The sequence below is a fragment of the Cervus canadensis genome, chromosome 11 (assembly GCF_019320065.1).
Source record: "Cervus canadensis isolate Bull #8, Minnesota chromosome 11, ASM1932006v1, whole genome shotgun sequence".
Taxonomy (NCBI): domain Eukaryota; kingdom Metazoa; phylum Chordata; class Mammalia; order Artiodactyla; family Cervidae; genus Cervus; species Cervus canadensis.
In genome coordinates, this window is record NC_057396.1 from 72,018,733 (window position 1) to 72,042,867 (window position 24,135).

General features: G+C 42.4%; 2 protein-coding genes across 2 annotated transcripts; both read left to right on the forward strand.

Annotated features, from left to right (window-relative positions):
- The first annotated feature begins 1,145 nt into the window (after nucleotides 1-1,145).
- Nucleotides 1,146-2,075, forward strand: LOC122449887 (olfactory receptor 4X2-like). The gene has a single exon (XM_043481944.1). It carries the CDS (start codon nucleotides 1,146-1,148, stop codon nucleotides 2,073-2,075), a length of 930 nt encoding a protein of 309 aa, XP_043337879.1.
- A 20,653-nt stretch (nucleotides 2,076-22,728) lies between these two features.
- On the forward strand, nucleotides 22,729-23,637 carry LOC122449898 (olfactory receptor 140). Its single transcript, XM_043481980.1, has one exon. The coding sequence runs from the start codon at nucleotides 22,729-22,731 to the stop codon at nucleotides 23,635-23,637; it is 909 nt and encodes a 302-aa protein (XP_043337915.1).
- The last annotated feature ends 498 nt before the right edge of the window (nucleotides 23,638-24,135 follow it).

Genomic DNA, 24,135 nt, shown 5'->3' on the forward strand with positions numbered 1-24,135 from the left:
CCAGGAAGGCCGTGGTATTTCACAAAGTGCTCTCACACTGGCCTGGCCTTTGCCTGAAACAAGCACTCTGCTAGACCTGGGATTCGGGATGGAAAGATGTGGTCTTGGTCCTTAGTGACCTTTGTTCTTTCAGTATTTTCTGAACTTTTTTGGTGTACCAGATACTGTGCTAAGAAGGCTAGGATGATCTATATGCCCTGTTCTTCCATCCTATGTACGTTCACTGAGTGTAATTTTGTGCAGGTGCTTCAGTTAGCACTGGAGATGGAGTGGTAGCAAGACATAATCTCTGCTCTAGAAAGTCCACAGTTTGGTGGGCCAGATGGTCACATAGCACAATTACAATTCAATGTGTATATGGATTGCAGAGATGGATTTCCTATTTCTGAGAAGACTCTAAGGTTGTAGAGTCTGAATGGTAGCATTTCATATATGCAAGGGACTATTATATAATTCAGCTGCTGAAGGAGGAAGTCTTTTGTGTTATTTCAGATCACAGACCCAAATTACTGCCTCCTGGTGGCTCAGTTCAGTTGATCAGTGGTGTCCGACTCTTTGCAACCCCATGAACCGCAGCATGCCAGGCCTCCCTGTCCATCACCAGCTCCCGGAGTCCACCCAAACCCATGTCCATCGAGTTGATGATGACATCCAACCATCTCATCCTCTGTCGTCCCCTTCTCCTCCTGCCCTCAATCTTTCCTAGCATCAGGGTCTTTTCCAATGAGTCAGCTCTTCGCATCAGGTGGCCAAAGTATTGGAGTTTCAGCTTCAACATCAGTCCTTCCAATGAACACCCAGGACTGATCTCCTTTAGGATGGACTGGTTGGATCTCTTTGCAGTCCAAGGGACCCTCAAGAGTCTTCTCCAACACCACATTTCAAAAGTGTCAATTCTTCGGTGCTCAGCTTTCTTTATAGTCCAACTCTCACATCCATACATGACCAATGGAAAAACCATAGCCTTGACTAGACGGACCTTTGTTGGCAAAGTAATGTCTCTGCCTTTTATATGTTGTCTAGGTTGGTCATAACTTTCCTTCCAAGGAGTAAGTGTCTTTTAATTTCATTGCTGCAGTCACCATCTGCAGTGATTTTGGAGCCCAGAAAAATAAAGTCAACCACTGTTTCCTGGTGGCTACGTCATGGCTAAAACACACAATGTGACAGAGTTTATTTTCCTGGGACTTTCTCCCAATCAGCTGGTGCAGAAAGTCTGCTTTGTGATATTTCTGCTCCTGTATGTAGCCATCGTGCTGGGGAATTTCCTCATTGTCCTCATTGTCATGAGCAGCAGAAGCCTTGGCTCCCCCATGTACTTCTTCCTCAGCTACCTCTCCTTTGTGGAGATCTGCTACGCCTCGACGACAGCCCCCAGACTCATCTCAGATCTGCTGGCTGAAAGGAAAGCCATATCTCTGTGGGGCTGCATGTCACAGGTTTTCTTTATTCACTTGTTTGGTGGCACTGAGACTTTCCTGCTCACTGTGATGGCCTATGACCGCTACGTGGCCATCTGCAAGCCCCTCAGCTACACCACCATCATGAACCGGCAGGCGTGTGCCTTCCTGGTGGGAGCAGCATGGGTGGGGGGCTTTGTGCATTCCTTGGCTCAAATCCTTCTCATCTTCCACTTGCCCTTCTGTGGCCCCAATGTGATCGACCACTATTTCTGTGACGTGCTACCCCTGCTCAAACTTGCCTGCTCTGACACCTTCCTCGTTGGTCTTCTGATCGTTGCCAACGGGGGGACCCTGTCTGTGATCAGCTTCGTGGTCCTCTTAGCCTCCTATGTGGTCATCTTGCTCCATCTGAGGACTCGGAGCTCCGAGGGGCGGCGCAAGGCCCTGTCCACCTGTGGGTTCCACATCACCGTGGTCACCTTGTTCTTTGGGCCCTGCGTCTTCATCTATCTGAGACCTTCCACCACCCTGTCTGCGGACAAGATGGTGGCCATGTTCTACACGGTGATCACCCCACTGCTCAACCCTGTCATCTACTCCCTGAGAAATGCTGAAGTGAAGAAGGCCATGAAGAGGCTGTGGATCAGAGCAGTGAAACCAAAAGAGAGGTAGAGGCTGAGCCTTGGTCTTGATCCTTGGGTTTAAGTGATGCTCTGTCCAAACTGAAGGGGCAGAATGAGATGAAGGACAGTTCCCAGGACTTGCTAATTTTAGAGTTACTCTTAATCAACTTCACTGTAATCACTTACCATATATTTTCTCTTCCTGTTACTTAATTGGCCACTTTTCTTTTAGATGTTTAAATTGTTTCTGAAATTTTATAATATAAATAACAATGTTCTAAGTTTCCTGAACAGAAATCTTTAATGATACTGATTTTTAAAGTTATTTGCTATAGAAACCTTGCTTTGTTAAAAAGTGTAATAACTTTTGATGCATGGTGCTAAATAAGTTCTTAATGTTTGTAACTCAACACTCATTAAATTTTTTCTTGATGAGAAATAGGATTTTATATAGTCTCAACTCATCTCCCCACAAGAGATTTATTAATTGAAAAAGGATAAATATGACTTTACTATCAAGAATCCTGGAAGGCACTCTTTTTAGTAATTAGACACATTTATGATATTTAGACTGAGAGGCACACAGCATAATTGCTATAATATTCCTATCAAAAATATATAATGCCACTTTAATCATAAAATATCAGTTAAGCCTGCACTGAAGAATAGTTTGCAAGGAAAGAGATCAAGATGGTAGGGTAGGAGGATGCTGACTCACCTCCCTTCATGAATATATGAAAACTACAACTACATATATAGTGACTCTCACTGCAGTCAGTCTGGGTACTAGCAGAATTCTCCTACAAAGCTGTAAAGAAAGATCCACATGGAGTCTGCTAGTACGGGAGGAGGAGCAGACCCATACTTCCAAGGGGGCCCAGGAGAGAAGCGAGTGTTACAGGGTCAGGAATCCTCCCTGGGGAGTGAGAATTTAGACCTACACCTTAGGTACCCCAGCCCTTTGGTTCTGATACTGGTTTAGACAACCTCTTATGGAAAACCGGTGAGGATTACCGGAGGACTGTGAGAGACTCTGCTCTTGAAAACACCACACACACATACTTGCTTACTTCTGGTCACAGCACAAAGGCAGCGGATTAAGAGCTGCCTGTTGCTCCCGCCGGCTCACCAGGACCACCCCGTGTCCCCAGGTCCTCACTGGGCTCCTGTTCCAGCCCCTCTTGCTCTGCTGCTCCTCCCCACTAAGGCAGGGGCTGCCGTTGCCAGTGCAGGGTGCACACTTTGAGGCAACGAAGTCGGCTTGGACCCTGGTCCCACTTCTGACGGGGGCGGAGGCAGCCGTTGTCAGTACACGCTTTGGTGCACGTACTCGAGAGGGAGCGAGACCAGGTCCCGAGTGGAGATAGCCCCCGGCAGAGCGTCCGTCATTGTGCTCACTCTCTGAAGGGAGAGAGGGAAGCGACAGGATAGAGACCTCCACCCCTGCCGCGTGCATCCCCTGGGCACCCTTGGGAGGGCGTGGAACGAGCCCAGTGGTGTGGCACCCACTGCCCAGACCCCCGCCCATCCTGTAACCAAGCTCCTCACGTGTGTGCGTGCTAAGTCACTCCAGCTGTGTCCATCTCTTTGTGATCCCATGGACTGTATGTAGCCCACTGGCTTCTCTGTCCGTGGCATTCTCCAAGCAAGAATACTAGAGTGGGTTGCCATGCCCCTCTCCAGGGGATCTTCCTGACCCAGGGATCGAAACTGTGTCTCTCATCTGTTGCATTGGCCGCGGCATCTTTACCACCAGCACCACCTGGGAAGTGCAGCTGCAAGACCTCACACCCCAGCCAGCTCCCAAACCAGGCTGGAGACTGCCATCAAACCTGGGAGAAGCCCGCTGCTCTCAGGGCTCCTGGTTCATCTCCTTGGGCCAGAGTCCACCTCCAACAGGGCGGTGACGGCCACTGCACACAGGGGGAGCTCCCCCCAAGCCACGGGGCACACGCAGACTGCACAGGGCTGCCTCCTCAGAAGGACATGCCTCCAAGGCCGGCATGGGTGACAGCTTCACTTAGTTTCACAGAGAAAGTTAGACAAAATGAGAGGCAAAGGGATAGGTTTCAAATGAAAGAACAAGAAAATAATCCATGAAAAAACCTGAGTGAAACAGAGAGATAATTTATCTGATAAAGAGTTTGAATCAATCATAACTGAACTTGGGAAAAGAACAGTTGAACACAGAATTTTAATAAAGATTAAGGAAGTATAAAAAGGAACCAGTCAGAGCTGAAGAATACAATAAATGAAATGAAAACTACACTAAAGGGAATTAACAGCAGATTAGATGATTCAGAAAAATGTATAAACGATCTGGTAGATAGAATAATAGAAAACACTCAACCAGAACAGCAAAAAGAAAGACAAATTTAGGAAAACGAGAATAATTTTCGGAACTCTGTGACAACATCAAGCATCCCAACATTCGCATTTTAGGAGTCCCAGCAGGATAAAAGAGAGAAAAATATATTCAGTACTTTGAATTCCCAGAGCACTTAGCTAGAATCTTTTCAAGCCTTTGCTACCTAAATTTCAGCGTGTATTTTTCTTACCCCTCCAGCCCCGACTCTGCCCCTAGACTTTAACTCTTGGGTATATGGCATGAATCTTACTCATTTTTATACCTTGCTCTTAATGATATATAGTAAAACTTAATAAATATATGGTCTATTAAATTTCCGGAAGTCAGTAGTGCTTCAGATTGTAAGTGAACAGTGGTTGTTACATCTGTATTTTCACCTCAACCATCTAATCAATAAACTGATATTATACTGCTTGAGACAAATCAATAATCACTGCTTAATTTTTTCTGAGAATAACATACATTGGCTGGAGAATCCAAAGGACAGAGAATCCTGGTGGGCTACAGTCCATAGGGTCGCAGAGTCAGACATGACTGAAGTCATTTAGCACACACACACATTATGTATGTGTATGAAAAGAGCATGTGTTATGTATATATTTTACTATTACCCAAGATATTTCATATATTTTATCTCCATTTCATCCTGAAATGCTCTGGTGATGTAGGTGTGAGTCTCCTGCTTTATGGATAAAGAGGCTGAGGCTTTGGGAGATCAGTGCCTTGATCCAGGTCATAGAATTAGGTCCCTGAAAGGCTGAACTCAAATGCAGGACTGTCTGATTTCTGAGTTCTTGCTCTCTCTGTGTTTTCCTCTGCTGCTTTTTAAAGATCACAAAACACAAACACATCTAAGTCTCTGAATTTCAAAACTGAGGTTTCATAATCTCTGTTATTGTCAGGTGTTTTTTTCTATGGAATCACTTCAACGTAAATGAAAAGTGTTTCTTCAAAATACAGCCTGAACTGCCTTATAATGTTCACATGTGTTCCTGGGTCCACAGAAACCAGGGCTCGAGACGCCAGATCTGGAAACAGTGAGTTAAAAAACCAGGGAAGCATGGTGCTCCTCTCAGCTCAGCCTCTAGTTCTCGTGAAAGTAAAAGCTGATCACTGAGTTGCAAGAGTTAGCTAATATATAGGATCAAAACGCCTTATGTTGGCCAAGAAGAATTCTTCAAATGCTGAAAAAGGCAGCATTCTTGAGACTGACGTACATTTCAGAAAATAGGAAATAGAAGTCAAAGACTAATGTGAATTGAGTATCCCCTAATCAGTTTCCTAAAACTAGATCTGCCCCAGGCGGACAACGCTCACTTTGCCGTTGAGGAAACTGCAGGTCAAGGACTCTTCCAAAGCCCCGGTTGTTTTTTCTGAACCAGCTGTTTGTGAACCATGAGTTAGAACCCAGAGTTCTTCAAGCACCTCAGGGATTGGTGAAGAAGCAGTTCAGGAGAAGACAAGATGCAGGCAAACAGGTACTTGTAGGACTTCAATTAAGGCAGCAGATTATCTTATTTCTTTTTGAAAAATAAGCTTTACATGTAAGATTTATATTCATAAAAGATAGTCAGATCCTTTAAGAAACTTTAAAAAACATTGTAAAATATTCTGTCTACATGTCTTTCTTGATTTGTTCATAGTCAGGTTCTGTAGCTTGGTTATAGAGTGACAGGCTTTAGGAAACGACCTCCATTCTGAGCAGGGGGAGCAGAGCCATGCCTTCTTTTTTGATCTGAGAGAACAGCATTGAAACATGTGTATTATCAATTGTGAAACAGATCGCCAGTCCAGGTTTGATGCATGAGACAAGTGCTGAGGGCTGGTGCACAACGATGACCCAGAGGGATGGGATGGGGAGGGAAGTGGGAGGGGAGTTCAGGATAGGGAACACGTGTAAATCCATGGCTGATTTGTATCAATGTATGGCAAAAACTCCTACAATATTGTAAAGTAATTAGCCTCCAACTAATATAAGTAAAAAAAAAAAAGAGAAAAAAAACCTAGATCATTTGTTTTAAGGATTTTTGAAACACTTTATTTTATACTGGAGTATAGCTGACTTAACGCTGGTGTGATAGTTTCAGGTGGACGCCGAAGGGAGGCAGCCATACATACACAAGTGTCCATTCTCCCCCAGACTCCCCTCCCATCCAGGCTGCCCCATGACACTGAGCATCTCTGTGCTCTACAGTAAGTCCTTGTTCCTTCTAAAATCCCAGTTCAGAGATTCAGGGCAAGAACTTCCTTAGTGAGAGTGAAGGCATGCCTCAGAAAAGATAGTGTGCCCGATCAGGGCAGACTGTACCGAACATGCAGTGTTGACTCAGCCTGCTCTGAAATTGCCTCACCTCTTAGGATGATGCCACTATTGCGTCTTTCTATTATGACTGCAGACTGTGCCACGGGATTTATAGTGTTCAGTCGTCTTCATAATCCTTTATTTATTCATTTATTTTCATTTTGTGAACTGTATAGAACTAGACCAACTTGCCCATTAGGTATCCTAAGTTTTATGATTCTTTGTAATTTAAATTTAATAAAAAATGTTTCGAAATAAATAGAAGTATACCACTACAATATTGTAATTAGCCTCCAACTAATAAAAATAAATGAAAAAAAAAAGAGAACCTTGGAAATAAATCCTATGGCAGTGGCCTTGTAAACTAATCTCCTACTTGACTCTAACGTGCAACCTTTGAGATCTAATAATACTTGATATTTATTAAGCACCTACTGAATGACAAATCTGGGCTAAATACCTGTACAGTGTTTTGCTTGTCCATCCTACGTGACATGTGTTATTTTCTCCACCTGAAATATGAAAAAACTGAGTTTCTGAAGGATCAAGTAACTTGCCCAATGGCGTTTAGCTAGAGAATGGAAGAACTGAAAATCAGTTGCACAGAGTATGTTTCCAGTGCCAAGGTTTTCTTGGTAATGCTGCCTCCCAGAGCAGTTTTAATTTGATGGCCAAAATACCAACTCTGCAATTTCAAGCATCTTACATCAGAATGTCCTTGTTGAGGTTATTTTTTAATTTTTTTTTTGAGTGTTACGAAAGACCAGATAGAAACAAAAGCATGCTATACACCCATCATAAAACTAGGTAAAAACAAAATATGGTAGCTTTTTTTGTGTGTGTGTGTGAAATAATGCTTAGGTTATTTATCTGCTATTACAGCCTTTTTGGAGGTTATACCCAATGATTATATTAGTTTTGGTTCTAGCATTCTCTTTCAATGAAAGGACCTGGCTCACTGTTTCCAGGGTTATTTTTCCTTTCTGTTCTGTGGTTAAATGTAGCCATCTGGTTAAACCATTTTCAGAATTTTAGCAAGTGGTAGAAGAATAATTTTTCTGCAAAATAAATACATATATTTTCTGCTGGGAATTTCTGGAAGATGAAGGTACTTAATAAGCCTGGGCAGAATGTTCCAGGAGAGGACAATTATTTCCTCATTCCTGGCTCTGGCATTATTATTACTTACTGTTCTTTCAGCTCTGCCTGAATTGGGCTCTGCCAAGTGGAACCTCTTTGTGCCAACCTTAGAGAGTTCATGCCAAAGACATTTCAATTCTTCCTACCAGTCTTCAGTCAACCCTTTATCAGGATCTCAAGTCTCTGGGAGATGCAGAAACTGGAGCTTATCTAAGTCTTTATAACACATAAGGGAGGATCCTTTTTACTGTTCTGCTATTTAGAAAAAAATTTTTTGGGGATGTGCTGGGTCTTTGTTGCTGCGTGCAGTCTTTCTCCAGTTGGGATGAGCAGGCTTCTCATTGCTGTGGCTTCTCACCGCAGAGCACAGGCTCTAGGTGGCATGGGCTGCAATAGTTGTGGCGAATGGGCTTCATTGCTCTGTGGCATGTGGGGGCAGCTGGATTCTTAACCACTGGACTACCAAGGAAGTCCTGTTCTGCTGTTAACAAATATCATTTGGTGCTTTTTTCTGGTCATTGCAAAAAAAAAAAAAGATCATTGATAAAAGAATTGCTCAAACAAAGTACTGTGGAATTTTACTTTCTTTGTTCCCATTGTCTACCATGCTGCCCTCGACAGTGAAACAGTGATAACGTCAAGCATCTTCCTGTCGTTGCTGATGGGCTCACGGGAGAACTGCTGAAGATTTCCAGGTTTATGGATTGTTCTACCCAAAGAGAAGTCTTGAAGTCAGCTTCCTAATGTCAATCTCTCTCTTTGTCTTTTTTAAATCTTATTTTAAACTAATACAGACCTACTCTATAGTAAAGGGCATGCCACACAATACTTTCTAATGACCTATATGGGAAAAGAACCTAAAAAATAATGGATATATGTATATGTATAACTGATTCACTTTTGTTGTACCTGAAACTAATGCAACTTTGTAAATCATCTATACTCCAATAAGAATTAAAAAAAAAAAAAACTTCATTTCAAAGATGAGTGACTGAGGCACAGAGATGTTAGGTTATTGGCCCAAGATCATGGAACCATAAACAGTGGATCCTGGGTCCAGAGCATGGAATCTACTATATTGACAACAGTTTGTACTTGACAAACATTCATGGCATAGAATGCAGCTAATATAAAAGTTAAACTTTTTTTGTGTGTGTGACAATGATTTGGACTCTGGTTTTAATTAGATTATCAAGGTCTATTGAGTATCAAAAGTTCCTTGAATATAGTAACAAATAAACTTTGATGGGAAAAGGGGAGGGATCAGTTCAATTAAGATCAGTCAGTCACGTCCGACTCTTTGCTACCCCATGGACTGAAGCACACCAGGCTTACCTGTCCATCATCAGCTCCTGGCACTTGCTCAAATTCATGTCCATTGAGTCAGTGATGCCATCCAACCATCTCATCCTCTGTCATCCCCTTTTTCTGTCTTCAATCTTTCCTAGCATCAGGATCTTTTCCAATGAGTCAGTTCTTTGCATCAGTTGGGCAAAGTATTGGAACTTCAGCTTCAGCATCAGTCCTTCCAAAGATTATTCAGGACTTATTTCCTTCAGGATTGACTGGTTTTATCTCCCTGCAGTCCAAGGGACTCTCAAGAGTCTTCTCCAACACCACAGTTCAAAAGCATTAATTCTTCGGTGCTCCGCTTTCTTTATAGTCCAACTCTCACATCCATACATGACTACTGCAAAAACCATAGCTTGGACAGCTTTTTAATATGCTGTCTAGGTTGATCATATCGTTTCTTCCAAGGAGCAAGTGTCTTTTAATTTCATGGCTGCAGTCACTGTCTACAGTGATTCTGGAGCCCAAGAAAATAAAGTCTGTCACTGTTTCCATTGTTTCCCCATCTATTTGCCATGAAGTGATTGGACCAGATGCCATGACCTTAGTTTTCTGAAGGGAGGGATAGAGGCCAGCAAATGAGGAATTGTGGTCCGAACAATGGAATATGTTTACCAAACTACTTCATCTTTTTCTTCTGGGCACACAAGCTGCCTTTCCTGGCCCTCTTACATCCACATGGGGTCTTGTTACTAATAGGTGGAAATGATGTACCCATTTAGGTTTGGTCCATAAAATGTCCCCAGGGCTCCTCAATTCATCTTTGATGACTGGCTAGCTGGGTGCAGATGATCCAGCAGATGGTCCTGAAGCCCCAGGAGACCAGAGGCATCACAGATTGCCATGGGCCTGTTTCTGGGAGTCACAGCTTGGTGGAGAGCTGTCCCTAAAATCTGCAAATCTGCACTGGACTTAGTGTGAATGAGAAATAAACTTTCACTGGGATTAGGCCACTGAATTTTGGGCTATTTTGTACTACAACAGCATTTCTAGCACATGGCAATTAATACAGATAATAGAGTTGCTAATGAATTTCTTTGATAAAGTGAAGAATGGAAGAGGTAGGGATAGGGGCACCTAGGAAGGATGGATGAATGGACCATTCCGAGGAGCGCTATTCACGGGACCAGGAGCTGTCCTGGATAGAGCTCTTGCTGTGCTGCCCCTCAGCACAGCACTGATCACCATCTCTCTAACCTCTGGACACCTCCCCCCAGTGACCCCCGCCACCTGGTGCCCAGAGGGTGAATGCTGCACAACTACTGCATTAGTGGTGGAGGATCACCCTTACTTGGGAGAATTTCTGAAATGAGGAAACTTAGACCTCTGAGCTGAATTAATGATTGCTAAGGCAGCAGTGTATTACAGAATAAATGAACACTGATAATCGCATCTGCTATTAATACACAACATTCTGATAAAAAAACGTGTTAATGGGTGAGCAAATCCTTTGCAAAATTTAATGCACAAATAAGAGAAAGAACAATTCTTACTATTCAGTTCAGTTCAGTTAAGTTCAGTTGCTCAATCAAGTCTGACTCTTCTTGACTCCATGAACCGCAGCACGCCAGGCCTCCCTGTCCATCACCAACTCCCGGAGTCTACTCAAACTCATGTCCATTGAGTTGGTGATGCCATCCAACCATCTCATCCTCTGTTATCCCCTTCTCCTCCTGCCCCCAATCCCTCCCAGCATCAGGGTCTTTTCAAATGAGTCAGCTCTTTGCATCAGGTGGCCAAAATATTGGAGTTTCAGCTTCAACATGAGTCCTTCCAATGAATACCCACGACTGATGTCCTTTAGGATGGACTGATTGGATCTCCTTGCAGTCCAAGGGACTCTCAAGAGTCTTCTCCAACACCACAGTTCAAAAGCATCACTTCTTTGGTGCTCAGCTTTCTTTAGAGTCCAACTCTCACATTCATGCATGACCACTGGAAAAACGATAGCCTTGACTAGATGGACCTTTGTTGGCAAAGTAATGTCTCTGCTTTTAACAATGTTTAACTCCAGGGTGCCCCTGGGTTATATTGTTGCAATCCTGAAAAGTCTTCCTGATCCCAAATTACATCCCCCCAAATGAGTCATTATGCCTACTAGATGGACCATGCTATGGGGGAGGAAGCCATGTGTATTTTTTTTTCCTATATGACCCTCCTTAACCTGAAACCCCATTGTACACAATGTCCAGCTCAAATGTGTCAGTTCCTCTTGGATGGAAGGATGAGCAGATGGGATGAAGGTCAGAGTGGTGCGGTGACTTTGACAAGGCCATAGATTTTCTGAGATGGATCCTAGCTCTTAATTTCCACCATTTCCCCACACTTTCATTACCTTTCCTGAGCTTCGGTTCTCTTTTCTTTAAAATGAGAAGTTAGATTTATAAACTTTCAAATGACCCTATCGGATTTTATATCCCACTATTTCAAGAAAAAAATTAATGGATTGCTTATAGTTTCATTTTTACAGTTCTCTAATGTGCCATCTGGGTAAAAAATGACCAACGGGAGGAGGGAAGAGAGAAATGCGTGAAGCAGGTGTCACCATGTGATAGCATGTTAAGGTTTAGAGCCAAGCGTTAGAGGCCATTGTTTGAGAGTGGAGATGCTGAAAAAGTCACAGAAGGAAGAGGGCCTCCGGGTCTTCTATAGCCACTGGGGGAGGCGGAGGGAACATTTGAGAAGATTTTCAGTCTCACGCTATAAAAAATGAGCCTTAAGTCTTTGAACATACTAAAGATGATGACAAAATTCATCTTTGGAGTGAGTACTACTGCTTTATTAAGAAAAAGATTTCCATTATCATTTGACTTTTATAAAGTCAAGGTCCCTGAATCTCTAAGAGAAGTTGAAGCAGAGAAGATCTAAGCCGCCCTGTTTAGTCTATTCGTACCTAATAAAACATATCAGTAACAGAATAAAGTATAAAACACCAAAATAAAAGGGGGATTATTTTGAGTGAAGAAGTTGTAAGAAATTTTTTCTCTCTCCAAAGATCTGGAGGTAGACATGTGGGGCTCTGGATAGAGGGAAGAGAAGATCCAGCAGATGTGATGGGGCCGGAAGAAGCAGCCTCAAGAGATGGAGGCGACCTGAGCTAGAGACTCCCTAGAACGTGATGTGGTTGGTGGCCGCTGAGAGCACTGGTGCCTGATACTAGCACTCAGGATTTCCTTTATTTGATTTGATTTTATTTATTTTTAATTGGAGGATAATTGCTTCACAATGTTCTGTTGGTTTCTGCCATACAATAGCGTGAATCAGCTGTAAGTATAGGTCCCTCCCTCCTGAGCCTCCCTCCCCTGCCCCCATTTCACCCGGGCTGCATCATCGGGATTTCCTTTATGTTACTAAACTTTCTGTATGCTATCTTCATATGCTGCAATGCAGTTGCTGTAGTGGCACAGAAGTGGTTAGATGCACGTGCTCGTTGTTACTATTGTTTACTTGCTCAGTCATGTCCGACTCTTTGTGACCCCATGGACTGTAGCCCACTAGGCTCCTTCGTCCCTAGGATTTCCCAGGTAAGAAGAGTGGAGTGGGTTGCTGTTTCCTTCTCCAGGGGATATTCCTGACCCAGGGATCAAACCTGCGTCTCATGCACTGGCAGGCAGATTCTTTACCACAGAGCCACCAGGGAAGCCTGTGCACATGGTTAGGAAATAGCAACATTGAGGATAGTAACGGTGATGGTGCTAGTAACGGTGATGGTGTTAGTAATGGTGATGGTGTTAGTTACGGTGATGGTGTTAGTAATGGTGATGGTGTTAGTTACGGTGATGGTGTTAGTAATGGTAGCAGTGATAGTAAATAATTACATAACAATTACTGAGTGCCATTTGTTCTAAGCATTTTATATAGACTCCCATTTTATCCTCATAAAGGCCTTATGAGGTAGGTGTATTTTTTTTTCCAGCTTCATCAAGATATTATTGACATCTAGCATACGTAAGTTTAAGGTGTACAATGTGATGACTTGATATATGTATAGTGAAATGATGACCACAATAGGTCAGTTAACACCTCCATTTCCTTACTACTTTTTTTGATGTGTGGTGATAACATTTAAAATCTGCTCTCTTCACAAGTTTCAAGTATATAAATGTATTAATGATAGTCACTGTGCTGTTAGTACCCAAGTAAACACTATTTTAGCCCCATTTTTCAGGTGAGGAAACCGAAGCACAGAAGGTTAAATGTTAAATAATTTGCCTGAAGGGAGAAATCTGGAGCAGAAACCCAGATGCCTCAGAATCCTCTTTGGCAGGAATCCGAGATGGAGGGTTAAGCTGTTTTCCTGGAATAGCGTTAATAACCGAGCGACCACGGAAGGCTGGGCAACCTGGGGCCACAGGTCCAGCTCTCGTGACCACCCTTGTCCGCTTCTGTGTTTCCACGTGCTGGCCCTGGTCCACAGTGAGTAGACGTGATGGCCTCTGAGACAGGGTCTCACAGGGCACACTGTTTAAATCCCTGGGCCATTGCCAGCTTCTTCTAGCTGACTGCGAGGAGGGGTCAGTTCCTTTCAGTTCCTGTTTCCAGGAAAAGGAGATTAAGATGTTCCCGTTCCGGTGGGTGTTATACATTTAGTGGTTGCATCCGAGACCTCAGACATCAGGGCCTTAGGACCGGGGCCATCTAAGGCATGGAGTGGCCATCTCTGGCTTTCCCACTCTGACTCCAGAGGGCCAGCAGGGCTCGACCAGCTTTAAGCAAGTTCAGGGCTGTGGTGATTGCCACAGGAGAGATGCTGGGACCCACTCCTACAGGCAGAATCCAAAACTTCAACTCATATTTCAGAAATTTCTAATCTTCAAGACTTTTTCTAGAGAAATATCCAAGCAAGAAAATAAACTACACATTATTCAAGTCCTTCAACCTTGCTGTACAGGTGAGTTTTCCTTCATTGTTGATATCTTTTCTACTAAATTCAAAGTTCTATCATTTCCGATGGAAACAGACAATGAAACAACTCATTTGATAGTTTGCAAAGAACCTAAGTTCATTTTTCTAAATTTTGATTAAAGTTTTCAAAATCCCATTTTTTACCCGATTTTAGGGTGTGAATTGAGAAAAATTAATAACATATAAGTAATAATAATAAACAGCATATTTTCCTAAAGCTTTGCAATGTCTACAACATGTTCATTTATTTTTTTTTCATCTGGTCTTATCCAGGGCAGGTAGAGGATAATTATTGGCATCCCTATTTTACAAATGAAGAAACAGGCTCAAATTGGCTGAGTGGAAGAACTGGGACCTCCATGGTTTTATGACTATTTCAGAATCTGAGGATATAATAATATTAAGAATTTGTCATCAGATGTAGAACAGCCCAGTCCAGGGTAGTGAGTCCCACACCCATTCAGAATTGTTATAATTTCTTTTGCATGTTTCTCTACCTCTCCTCTGCCAGCCCCTCATTATAAGGATGTAAGATGACAGATAATACAAAATTTCTCAAGCTCTTTCTGAAAGCGATTCAACTTCTCTTTAAAATATATTTTCAGCTACCCTTATCTGCGAGGATTAGTGAGTTTACCTGGCAATTACATAGCACCTTCTTCTGGAATTCTGCAGCATTCTGTAAAAAAAGTTCTTTTGACTTTCTTTGTTTATGACTCTCACAGTTATGGGTGAGGCTGGAAGGGTCAATTACAATCAGTGTGTTGAAATTTATGGGCCCTAATCAACGACTTGGATGTCAGAGATTGGAGCTTAGTTATAGAGGAGGGCATTGCAGAACTTGAAATAAAGGGGTCCCCTGACTAGGAGAGCTGGATGGGTGGAGGAACTGAGGAGCATAGAGAAATGGGTGGGAGACTTGCGGGGCTGTCTTCCAGGGGCTGTAGCGTGGCAGTGGCAAGGTTCCCGGGTGAGAGTTGAGTGTATCTGTGCAGCAAGAAGCCAGTGCTCAGTGCTGAGGCAACCACGTTTAGCACTTGTGAGTCATTTAGTTTTCCCACTCTTTGCCTCCAGGTTGGGGTGGGACTCATCCTTGTGCTCATTTGTAATGTCTGTCACAGCACTGACCACCACGCTCTCTGTGAGAAGAGGAATCAAGCTAATTTCCTCTGCTGCTTCCCGATCAATTAGCCCAATACCTAAAATAATACCTGTTGAATGAATGAATGAATGAGTAAACAAATAGAGAATCTAAGGCTCTTCCCATATCTCAGCTCTATTTTGATTTGATTAATTCTGGGAAGTGTTAGTGCCCATCCACTCAGATGTGGAACCCCGTCAGTACAAAAGCTGATCCAAACTGGAGATGCTACGACCACTGTCAGAGACTTTAGAATACACTGAACTGCTCCTTTGCTGGTTTAATATTGTAATTTTTTTTTCTTTTTGAATAAAAATATTCTTTGGACCATTCATGTCCATTAGAATGCCAGAGTTTTTTTTTTTTTTTTAAAGCAATTAAATTATTTTTTTGAAATAGTTTTATGTCTTTATTTATTTTTGGCTGTGCTGGGCCTTTGTTGCTGCACAGGGTAACCCCTTGTTGCTGTGAGCACGTCTTCCATTGCGGGGTCCCTCCCGTTGCAGAGCACAGGCTCCGGGGTATGGGCTCAGGAGTTGCAGTTCCTGGGCGCCAGAGCACAGTCCCAACAGTTGGGGCACTGGGCGTAGCCACTCCATGGCACATGGGATCCCCTGGGTTGGGGATCGAAGCCAACCACCAGTGAATCCCTGAATGTCAGAGCTTTTTTAATTTCGCAGTTTTTGACTCTATGTCTCAGTCTTTTTTATAGCAAAGCATAAAAAGGCTGATACTTCTCTCTCCCAGTTTTCAGAAGAGGACAGGCTGGTATTTTGGACCTGGTTGAATTCCTCAATGTAACACATTTTTAAGTTCTGGGCCCCAGCTATGAATGTTCTGGTTTAATGATGCTTTAGCCTGTAAATTTCCTTTTTACCCAGAGTGAGCGTCTGCTCATTTTGGCAGAATCTATTGCTATTTCCAGTTGATCACAACTGACCATTTACTACTTCAGGGTCATGCCCTTTCAAACCCCTGATGTGTATTCAAATAGATAACTTCAATTAAAATCCAGACTGGGCTACTTACTGGTCGTGAGAAGTAAGCTTGAGCATGCCAATTATCTTTGACACAGACTCTTCATTATAAAGATGGCACATGTATCTTTTTTTTCCCATTTATTTTTTGAGTAGTTGGAGGCTAAATTTTGTAGTGGTTTACAATATTGTAGTGGTTTTTGTCATATACTGACATGAATCAGCCATTGATTTACATGTATTCCCCATCCTGATCTCCCCTCCCACCTCCCTCTCCACCCGATCCCTCTGGGTCTTCCCGGTGCACCAGGCCCGAGCACTTGTCTCATGCATCCAACCTGGGCTAGTGATCTGTTTCACCCTAGATAATATACATGTTTCGATGCTGTTCTCTCAAAACATCCCAACCTCGCCTTCTCCCACAGAGTCCAAAAGTCTATTCTGTACATCTTGACACATGTATCTTAAGGGCTATTGTGGAGATTGAGATGATGCGTGTAAAGAGTTTACTGCGAAGTGAGTGATAGTTGCTCAGTCATGGCTGATTCTTTGTAACCCCATGGACTGTAGCCTGCCAGGCTCTTCTGTTCATGGAACTCTCCCGGCAAGATTGCTGGAGTGGGCGGCCTTTTCTTTCTAACCGGTGACAATGAAACGTCAATACATGGTTGTTCTTACTCTTTGTAAACAAACAAACAAACAAAAAGCCAAAAACGATCTCTCTTCCTTGATTGCTCTTTCTCTGACTCCTCCTTCCCAGAAGCTCCTGTTTGTAGAAAATGCCTCTCTTCCCTCTATCCTTTTACGAAGACTTCTCCCTCTAGTGTGTAAATTTGAACTGTTTTTTTTTTTTTTTTTTTAACAACAACAGACTGTTCTTTGATACTAAGCTTAGGCTGGGCGAGTGAAGACTTCTCTTTAGGCAAAATTTTCTTGAAACCTCAGACACAGGTTATAGTTTTCCTGAGTTGATGGGTTCACTATAATGTGTCTCTTCATGACCTGCCATATAAACGGAAGACTACAACACGTGTTTGGAGCACTGGTTCCAATCTGTTAGTTTCTCCCTGTGCCTTGGGTTGATATGTCTGCATGCAAAGTGGAACATGGAAGATAAATTCTCTCATTGCTACATTGTCCATTTCTTCCTGGCTACCAGGAGAATGTATTTTGGGTTTAGTAATTGCGGGTGGGCCTTTTGACCCTACTGTGACTCTCAGGAGCTGTGAATGAACTTCAGCTTTACATGGCTTACAAATAATTTAAATATGACATTTCCCTTATGATTTCATATAGCTCATCTTTCTTTTTTTTTCAAGTATAGCTCATCTTTCAAAGTGCATGTAAAATCTGTGAAGTCCTTCTTTCAGACTTGTAATTGCTGAAGTAACTAACTTTGGAGTTGCAGAGTCCAAAATCAGAGGATTGGTATCCAGGGTCTTGAAGGAGTGAACTGCACTAGAGAGATCCTTGAGATTTATTTCTGTGATAATAACTAAGGGGAAAAAAATGAAAGCAGATTTTTATTCCTTTAGATACAAGGAAGAAGAAATGAAGGCATAAAGAGGTTAAAAATCTGCTCAAATTCATACCATTAATGAGTACCAACCCTGGGATCCAAACCCAGGTCTCAAATTGTGCTGAGATTATAAAAATGAAAACAATGGCTCACAAACACAAGGAAAAACTTCAGTTTACTAACAGGCTCAGTTAGTTATTGCCTGAGAAATCCCATGAATAGAGGAGCCTGGAGGGCCACAGTCCATGGAGTGGCAGAGTCGGACAGGACTGAATGAGTAAACACCAAACACCACCACAGCTGGTTACAGCTGATGACACTTAAAACATTTTTTTAAATTTGTGGTAAAAGTTACATAATATAAAACACACTATTTTAACCATATTTAACTGTATGGTTCAGTGGTACTAAGAACATTCACATTGTTTTGCAACTCTCACTATCATCCATTTCCTGAATTTTTCACCTTCCTAGATTGAAACTCTGTCTCGGTTAAACACCAGCTCCCCTTCCTCCTCCTCCTCCTCCTCCTGCCCCCGACCCCTGGCATCTGCCAATGTACTTTCTGACTCTACACCTGACTGTCTTAGGCATCTCACATGTGTGTCTGTGAGTCACTCAGTTGTGTTCAACTCTTTGCACCCCATGGACTGTAGCCTGCCAGACTCCTTCCTCTGTCCATGGGATTTCCCAGGCAAGAATACTGGAGTGGGTTGCCATTCCCTTCCCCAGGGGATCTTCCCAACCCAGGATCGAACCTGGGTCTCCCACGTTGCAGGAAGATTCTTTACCATCTGAGTCACCAGGGAAGCCTAGGCATCTCATATATGTGGAATCAAACAGTATTTGTCTGCACTCAATGTATATTGGAATGCATTTTTAAGGTTAACTTAATATATGGCCTACAAACTAATTGTACCTTTTTTTCCCCTGTGCTATACAGTAGGTTGTCATTAGTTATATATTTTACACACAGCAGTGCATACATGTCAGTTCCAATCTCCCAGTTTATCCCATCCCCCCTTTACCCCCTTTATGTCCGTGTGTTTGTTCTCTATGTCTTGATAACACTTTTTTACCTTCAGTTTCCGTCGCTTTACAAGTGAGAATATTATGGCTCAGAAAGGTGCAGTGAACTTCCAGAAGTCTCACAGTTACCTCTTGAATGAGTTAGGACCAGAACCCAGACCTCCCGACTCAGTCACTCGGTCAGGCACTATTCACAGCAAGTAGCGCTGCTTAGGAAAGAAAGAATTATGAAACTCAGGCTGTTTTCTAACCTAATAGAATGATGCAATGAAAAGTGTGTGAATTTGACATTAGATACAGCTGTGGTCAAATTCTGTTTTACCACTTGCTAGCCTTGGGATAGTTAAGTATGAGAAGAGATTTCACTGATATTTAATTTCATCATCTATGAAGGAGAAAATAATATTTGCTTTTCAGTCTCATTGTAATGATGAAACGATATGGTGCATAACATAATGCTGAGTTATATATTCAAATAGGCCAATTATATGGACATAAAATTTCCTCAACCAATTCCAAAACTGGCTTGGGAAGAAATTTTAAGAGTTTTTACCTAAGAGGCTAAGATTGGGAAACATCAATCATCTACTAAGTTACTTCTTTGCTGCTGCTGCTAAGTTGCTTCGGTCGTGTCCGACTCTGTGCGACCCCATAGATGGCAGCCCACCAGGCTCCCCCATCCCTGGGATTCTCCAGGCAAGAACACTGGAGTGGGTTGCCATGTCCTTCTCCAATGCGTGAAAGTGGAAATTGAAACTGTAGTCGCTCAGTCGTGTCCAACTCTTCGCGACCGCATGGACTGCAGCCTACCAGGCTCCTCCATCCATGGGATTTTCCAGGCAGGAGTACTGGAGTGGGGTGCCATTGCCTTCTCCCAAGTTACTTCTCAGTTCACTCCAAATTGCTCTTTACAGTTTCAACAATTTCCAAAGAGAGAATACATTGGATAGAAAAACACAGGAAGTTGTTTACCATCAGCAGTGGTCAAACAAAAAGAAGAAAAAGAAAGACAAAATTTAGCAAAAAAAAAAAAAAATTGTGATATCCGTTACTGGCCTGGGTGAAAGAAAGAAATAATCTAAGACATTTTGTTGATAGCTGTGTAAATTGGGAGTAGTACTCTTTCGGTTAGAGACATCAAAAGTCTTTATAATATCTGTAATGTTCTATTGTATATTTGGGGCTTCCCTGATAGCTCAGATGGTAAGGAAACCACCTGCAATGTAGGAAATGCAGGTTCCATCCCTGCGCAAGGAAGATCCTCTGGAGAAGGGAATGGCAACCCACTCCAATATTCTTACCTGGAGAATTCCAGGGACAGAGGAGCCTGGCTGGGTACAGTCCATGGGGTTGCAAAGAGTCGGACACGACTGGGTGACTAACACGTTCACACTTTCACATTGTGTATTCATTTGAGAAATTATCCTTGGGACCCAGAAATAAATGAATACATGTTGAAGTTTTCGTACTATTAGGGACAATGACTTATTATCAGATAAATCCACTTGAAAGAATAGTATGCAATTGTTAAAATAATGTTGAAAGAGTTTACAATGATATGGGAAATGTTTAAATTATAATATAAATGAAAATTATATGTTAAATATATGGTATGATTTTAAAAGTATAAGTGAGAAGTGAACAAAAATCCATATATAGAAGAAAGTGGAAGGAGAATGCACTAGAAAATTGAGAATTTTCCTTTTGGATGGCAGTACTAAAAGTTATATTTTAATCTCCTTTAAATGTTTTCTAGACTTTGTCTAATCATCCTGATTTATTTTTGTAATTACTCCCCCCACCTTTTCCTTAGAAGATTTGTTGATACACAACCTTGGCAAAAACCAGAGCGAGCAGCTTTGTCTTTCTTCTGTTTCTCTGTCCGCTCCGTGGGCTTTGTACTATGGGCCCTGGAGGACCCTTTATGGTGTAGGAGGGGATATAGGGCGAGGGTATCCCACAACCTAGCTTCTGTGACTTGGGCTGCTTACTTAGTATGTCAAGGTCAAAACCAAAGATGCATCTGTCAAATTGTCACAAACTCTCTTAATGGGTTTTTAAGCAGAAAAAAATAGCAAGTGAAGATTTAAGAAGTCCACTGTAGCCCATAAATAGATGAAATCTCTTATCCAGGTTTTGAACCTGGGTCACTCAGGATTGTGGGAGATTTCCAAGTCAAAGAAGAGATTATGAAATCACAGATACTTTCTCACTGCATTTTTTTTTCCCTCTCAGCAAGAACTTTTAAAAATCCTATTTAGGCATTTAACACACATATCATCAAAGCAGGTGGAAGAAAGACCAGATGATGCAGAAATACAGACCAGATGACCTGTCAAGAATTCTATTGGTTCTATCACCCTGCCATGTTAGAAGTTAATAAAAATTCTAGTAAGAAGCTATCAACCTTCTTAGATCCAGGTATTGTAAGTTTCCTATATTTTTTGGTTTTAGATTTTTATTCATTCAACAGACACTCATTGAACGCTGCTTCATGTCTGGCAATGAGGATACTGAGCACAAAAATTCCTGCTTCCGAGCTACTCCTAATGTAGGGTGGGAGGGTGGAGGAAGACCAATACAACTTAGGGTGCAAAAGTCCAGGATGGAGATGATGTTGGTGCACAGTGGAAGTTCTGATAATTTAGACTAAGGTGAGGGGGGAGATCATTTTCCTTGTGGAAACTTTGAAGGATGTTTGAGTCAGTAAGTAGAATTGGGAATGGGTATGTAGGATGGGGCAGTAGGTGGGGTGATGGAATAATACGTGGAAGGCAATGAGGTGTGAATGAGCATGACTTGGTCAGAAATTTAGGGTAGTCCACAGTAATGAACAGCGAGGGGAGCTGAAGAACATCATGGATGGGTTTGCAGGGTCCAGGGACTTGTAATGAGACTAAAATACTTAGATTTTATCTTGGATATAAAGAGGAGTCTTTGAAGAATTTTAAGCTGGATAATGGCATGATTGAATGATTAAGTTTTATAAATATTATTGTGACTGAAATGTGGACCACGGAGCGGGTGTCTGGGTGAGAAAGATGATGGAGACACCAGCTATGATGTTATTATCGAAACCATCAACTTAGCTAATTAGTCTAAATCTAGTGCTGAGAACTGTGGTTGGGTCTGGTGAAAGTGAAGTGAAAGCATTTGTTACTCAGTTGTATTTGACCCTTTGAGAACCTGCCAGGATGTTATGTCCATGGATTCTCCAGGCAAGAATACTGGAGTGGGCAGCCATTCCCTTCTCCAGGGAATCGTCCCAACCCAGGGATCTAACCTGGGTCTCCCTCACTGCAGGCAGATTCTTTACTGACTGAGCCACCAGGGAAACCCACAGTGTGGTAGGTCCTCAAGAATGTTATGGAATAAATAAATAAATGAATGAATGAATGGATGAATGGATGAAGGTTAAGGAATAAGATCTGAAAAGCTGCAGTGATTCATTTTGGTATTATAAGATGAAACTAGTAAAGGGAAAAGTCAACGATGATTTCCATGGTGATAGTAGATGGTGGAGGAAATATAGAAGATAATTAGGTGCATTGAACAGTACAATTGGAAGTTGGAACTGTGGCTATGAAAAATATTTAGGAAAATTATTTTCCCATAACTGGGTATTTTTAATGAACTTATATATGTATATATAAAATTTTTATTATAAAAGACTCCTTGAAGATATCGATCTAAAAAAATGAGAATTTATTCTTAATGGTTACAAAGCAAGAGATGTAATATTTTGCGGAGTTGTTTTGTCTGTGATTTAGCTTTGTACTTTGGGAAAATTACTGATTTGAAGTGCAGAAAATAATATGTATGTTTTTGCTTTGGGATTCAGGATTTGGTTTAATTGTATTGCACATTGAATTCCCCCATTTTTTAATTTTTGAAATGTCTTATAAGAGGTAGTAATAATTTTTTCTTGGTAAACCTCTTTTCGCCCAAGTTCCTGTGGCAGCTCACGATTCATGGATAGTCCAAGAAATGTCACGGAGTTTTTCATGCTGGGACTCTCACAAAACCCCAAGGTGCAGAGGGTCTTGTTTGTGTTCTTTTTGATTGTCTATCTAGTCTCTGTTGGAGGCAACCTACTTATCATGATCACCATTGTCTTCAGCCCCACCTTGGGCTCGCCTATGTACTTTTTCCTCTCCTGTTTGTCCTTTATTGATACTTGCTATTCCTCGTGTATGACTCCCAAACTCATTGCTGACTCCTTGTATGAGGGGAGAGCCTTCACTTTTGAGGGCTGCCTGGCTCAATTCTTTGTAGCCCATTTACTGGGAGGGACTGAGATCATCCTGCTCACGGTGATGGCCTATGACCGCTATGTGGCCATCTGCAAGCCCCTGCACTACATGGCTGTCATGACCCGGCATCTCTGTGCCCTGCTGGTGGGGCTGGCTTGGCTGGGGGGCTTCCTGCACTCCCTGGCTCAGCTCCTGCTGGTCCTGCAGTTGCCCTTCTGCGGGCCTCACGTGATCAATCACTTTGTCTGTGACTTGTACCCCTTGCTGGAACTTGCCTGCACGGACACCTCTGTCATCGGCCTGCTGGTGGTGGCCAACAGTGGCGTGATCTGCCTATTGAACTTCCTCCTGCTGGCTGCCTCCTACCTCGTCATCCTGCGCTCCTTGAGGTCCCACAGTGCAGAGGGGAGGCGCAGAGCCCTCTCCACCTGCGGGGCCCACTTCACGGTTGTTGCCTTATTCTTTGTGCCCTGTATATTTATTTACATGAGGCCGTCATCTACTTTGTCCATCGACAAGATAGTGGCCGTGTTTTACTGTATTTTGACACCCATGTTCAACCCCCTGATTTATACCCTGAGAAATGCAGAGGTGAAAAATGCCCTGAAAAATCTCTGGAAAAAATGAGCAGTTGTGGATGGAGGATACAGGAACCTAGGGAAAGAAATGACCAGTCACTCTCAGAGAAGAATTCTTATTGTCATCATGAAAGCTGAGAAATCATCAAAAAATTTCAGATTAAAGCTGGTTTGAATGTTTGAAATTATGCCTGACATATCCATATCCTACATTGTTGACCATGCAAGCAAGTATATGCCCCTTCATGTTTTTAATTCTTAAGTTTGTCCTAAACCTCAGAGCACAGAAGCACCACATTTCTCTTCCCAACTTGTGTTTGAGATGGAGCCTTCCTCAGTCATGAGCAAAATCTCCTTATTGAAATTTTACTAACCTGGTCCTCCAACTCTCCACATCAGAGTACTGATCACAACAGTTATTGATGATTCACCTGCACCTGATTTATCCTGACAGTGATATCAGAAAGAATCTATAGTTTGATGAGACTTTGAGAATACAGGGACTACAATTAAGATCGAACTAAAGTCATGGAAGTGTATAGAGTGG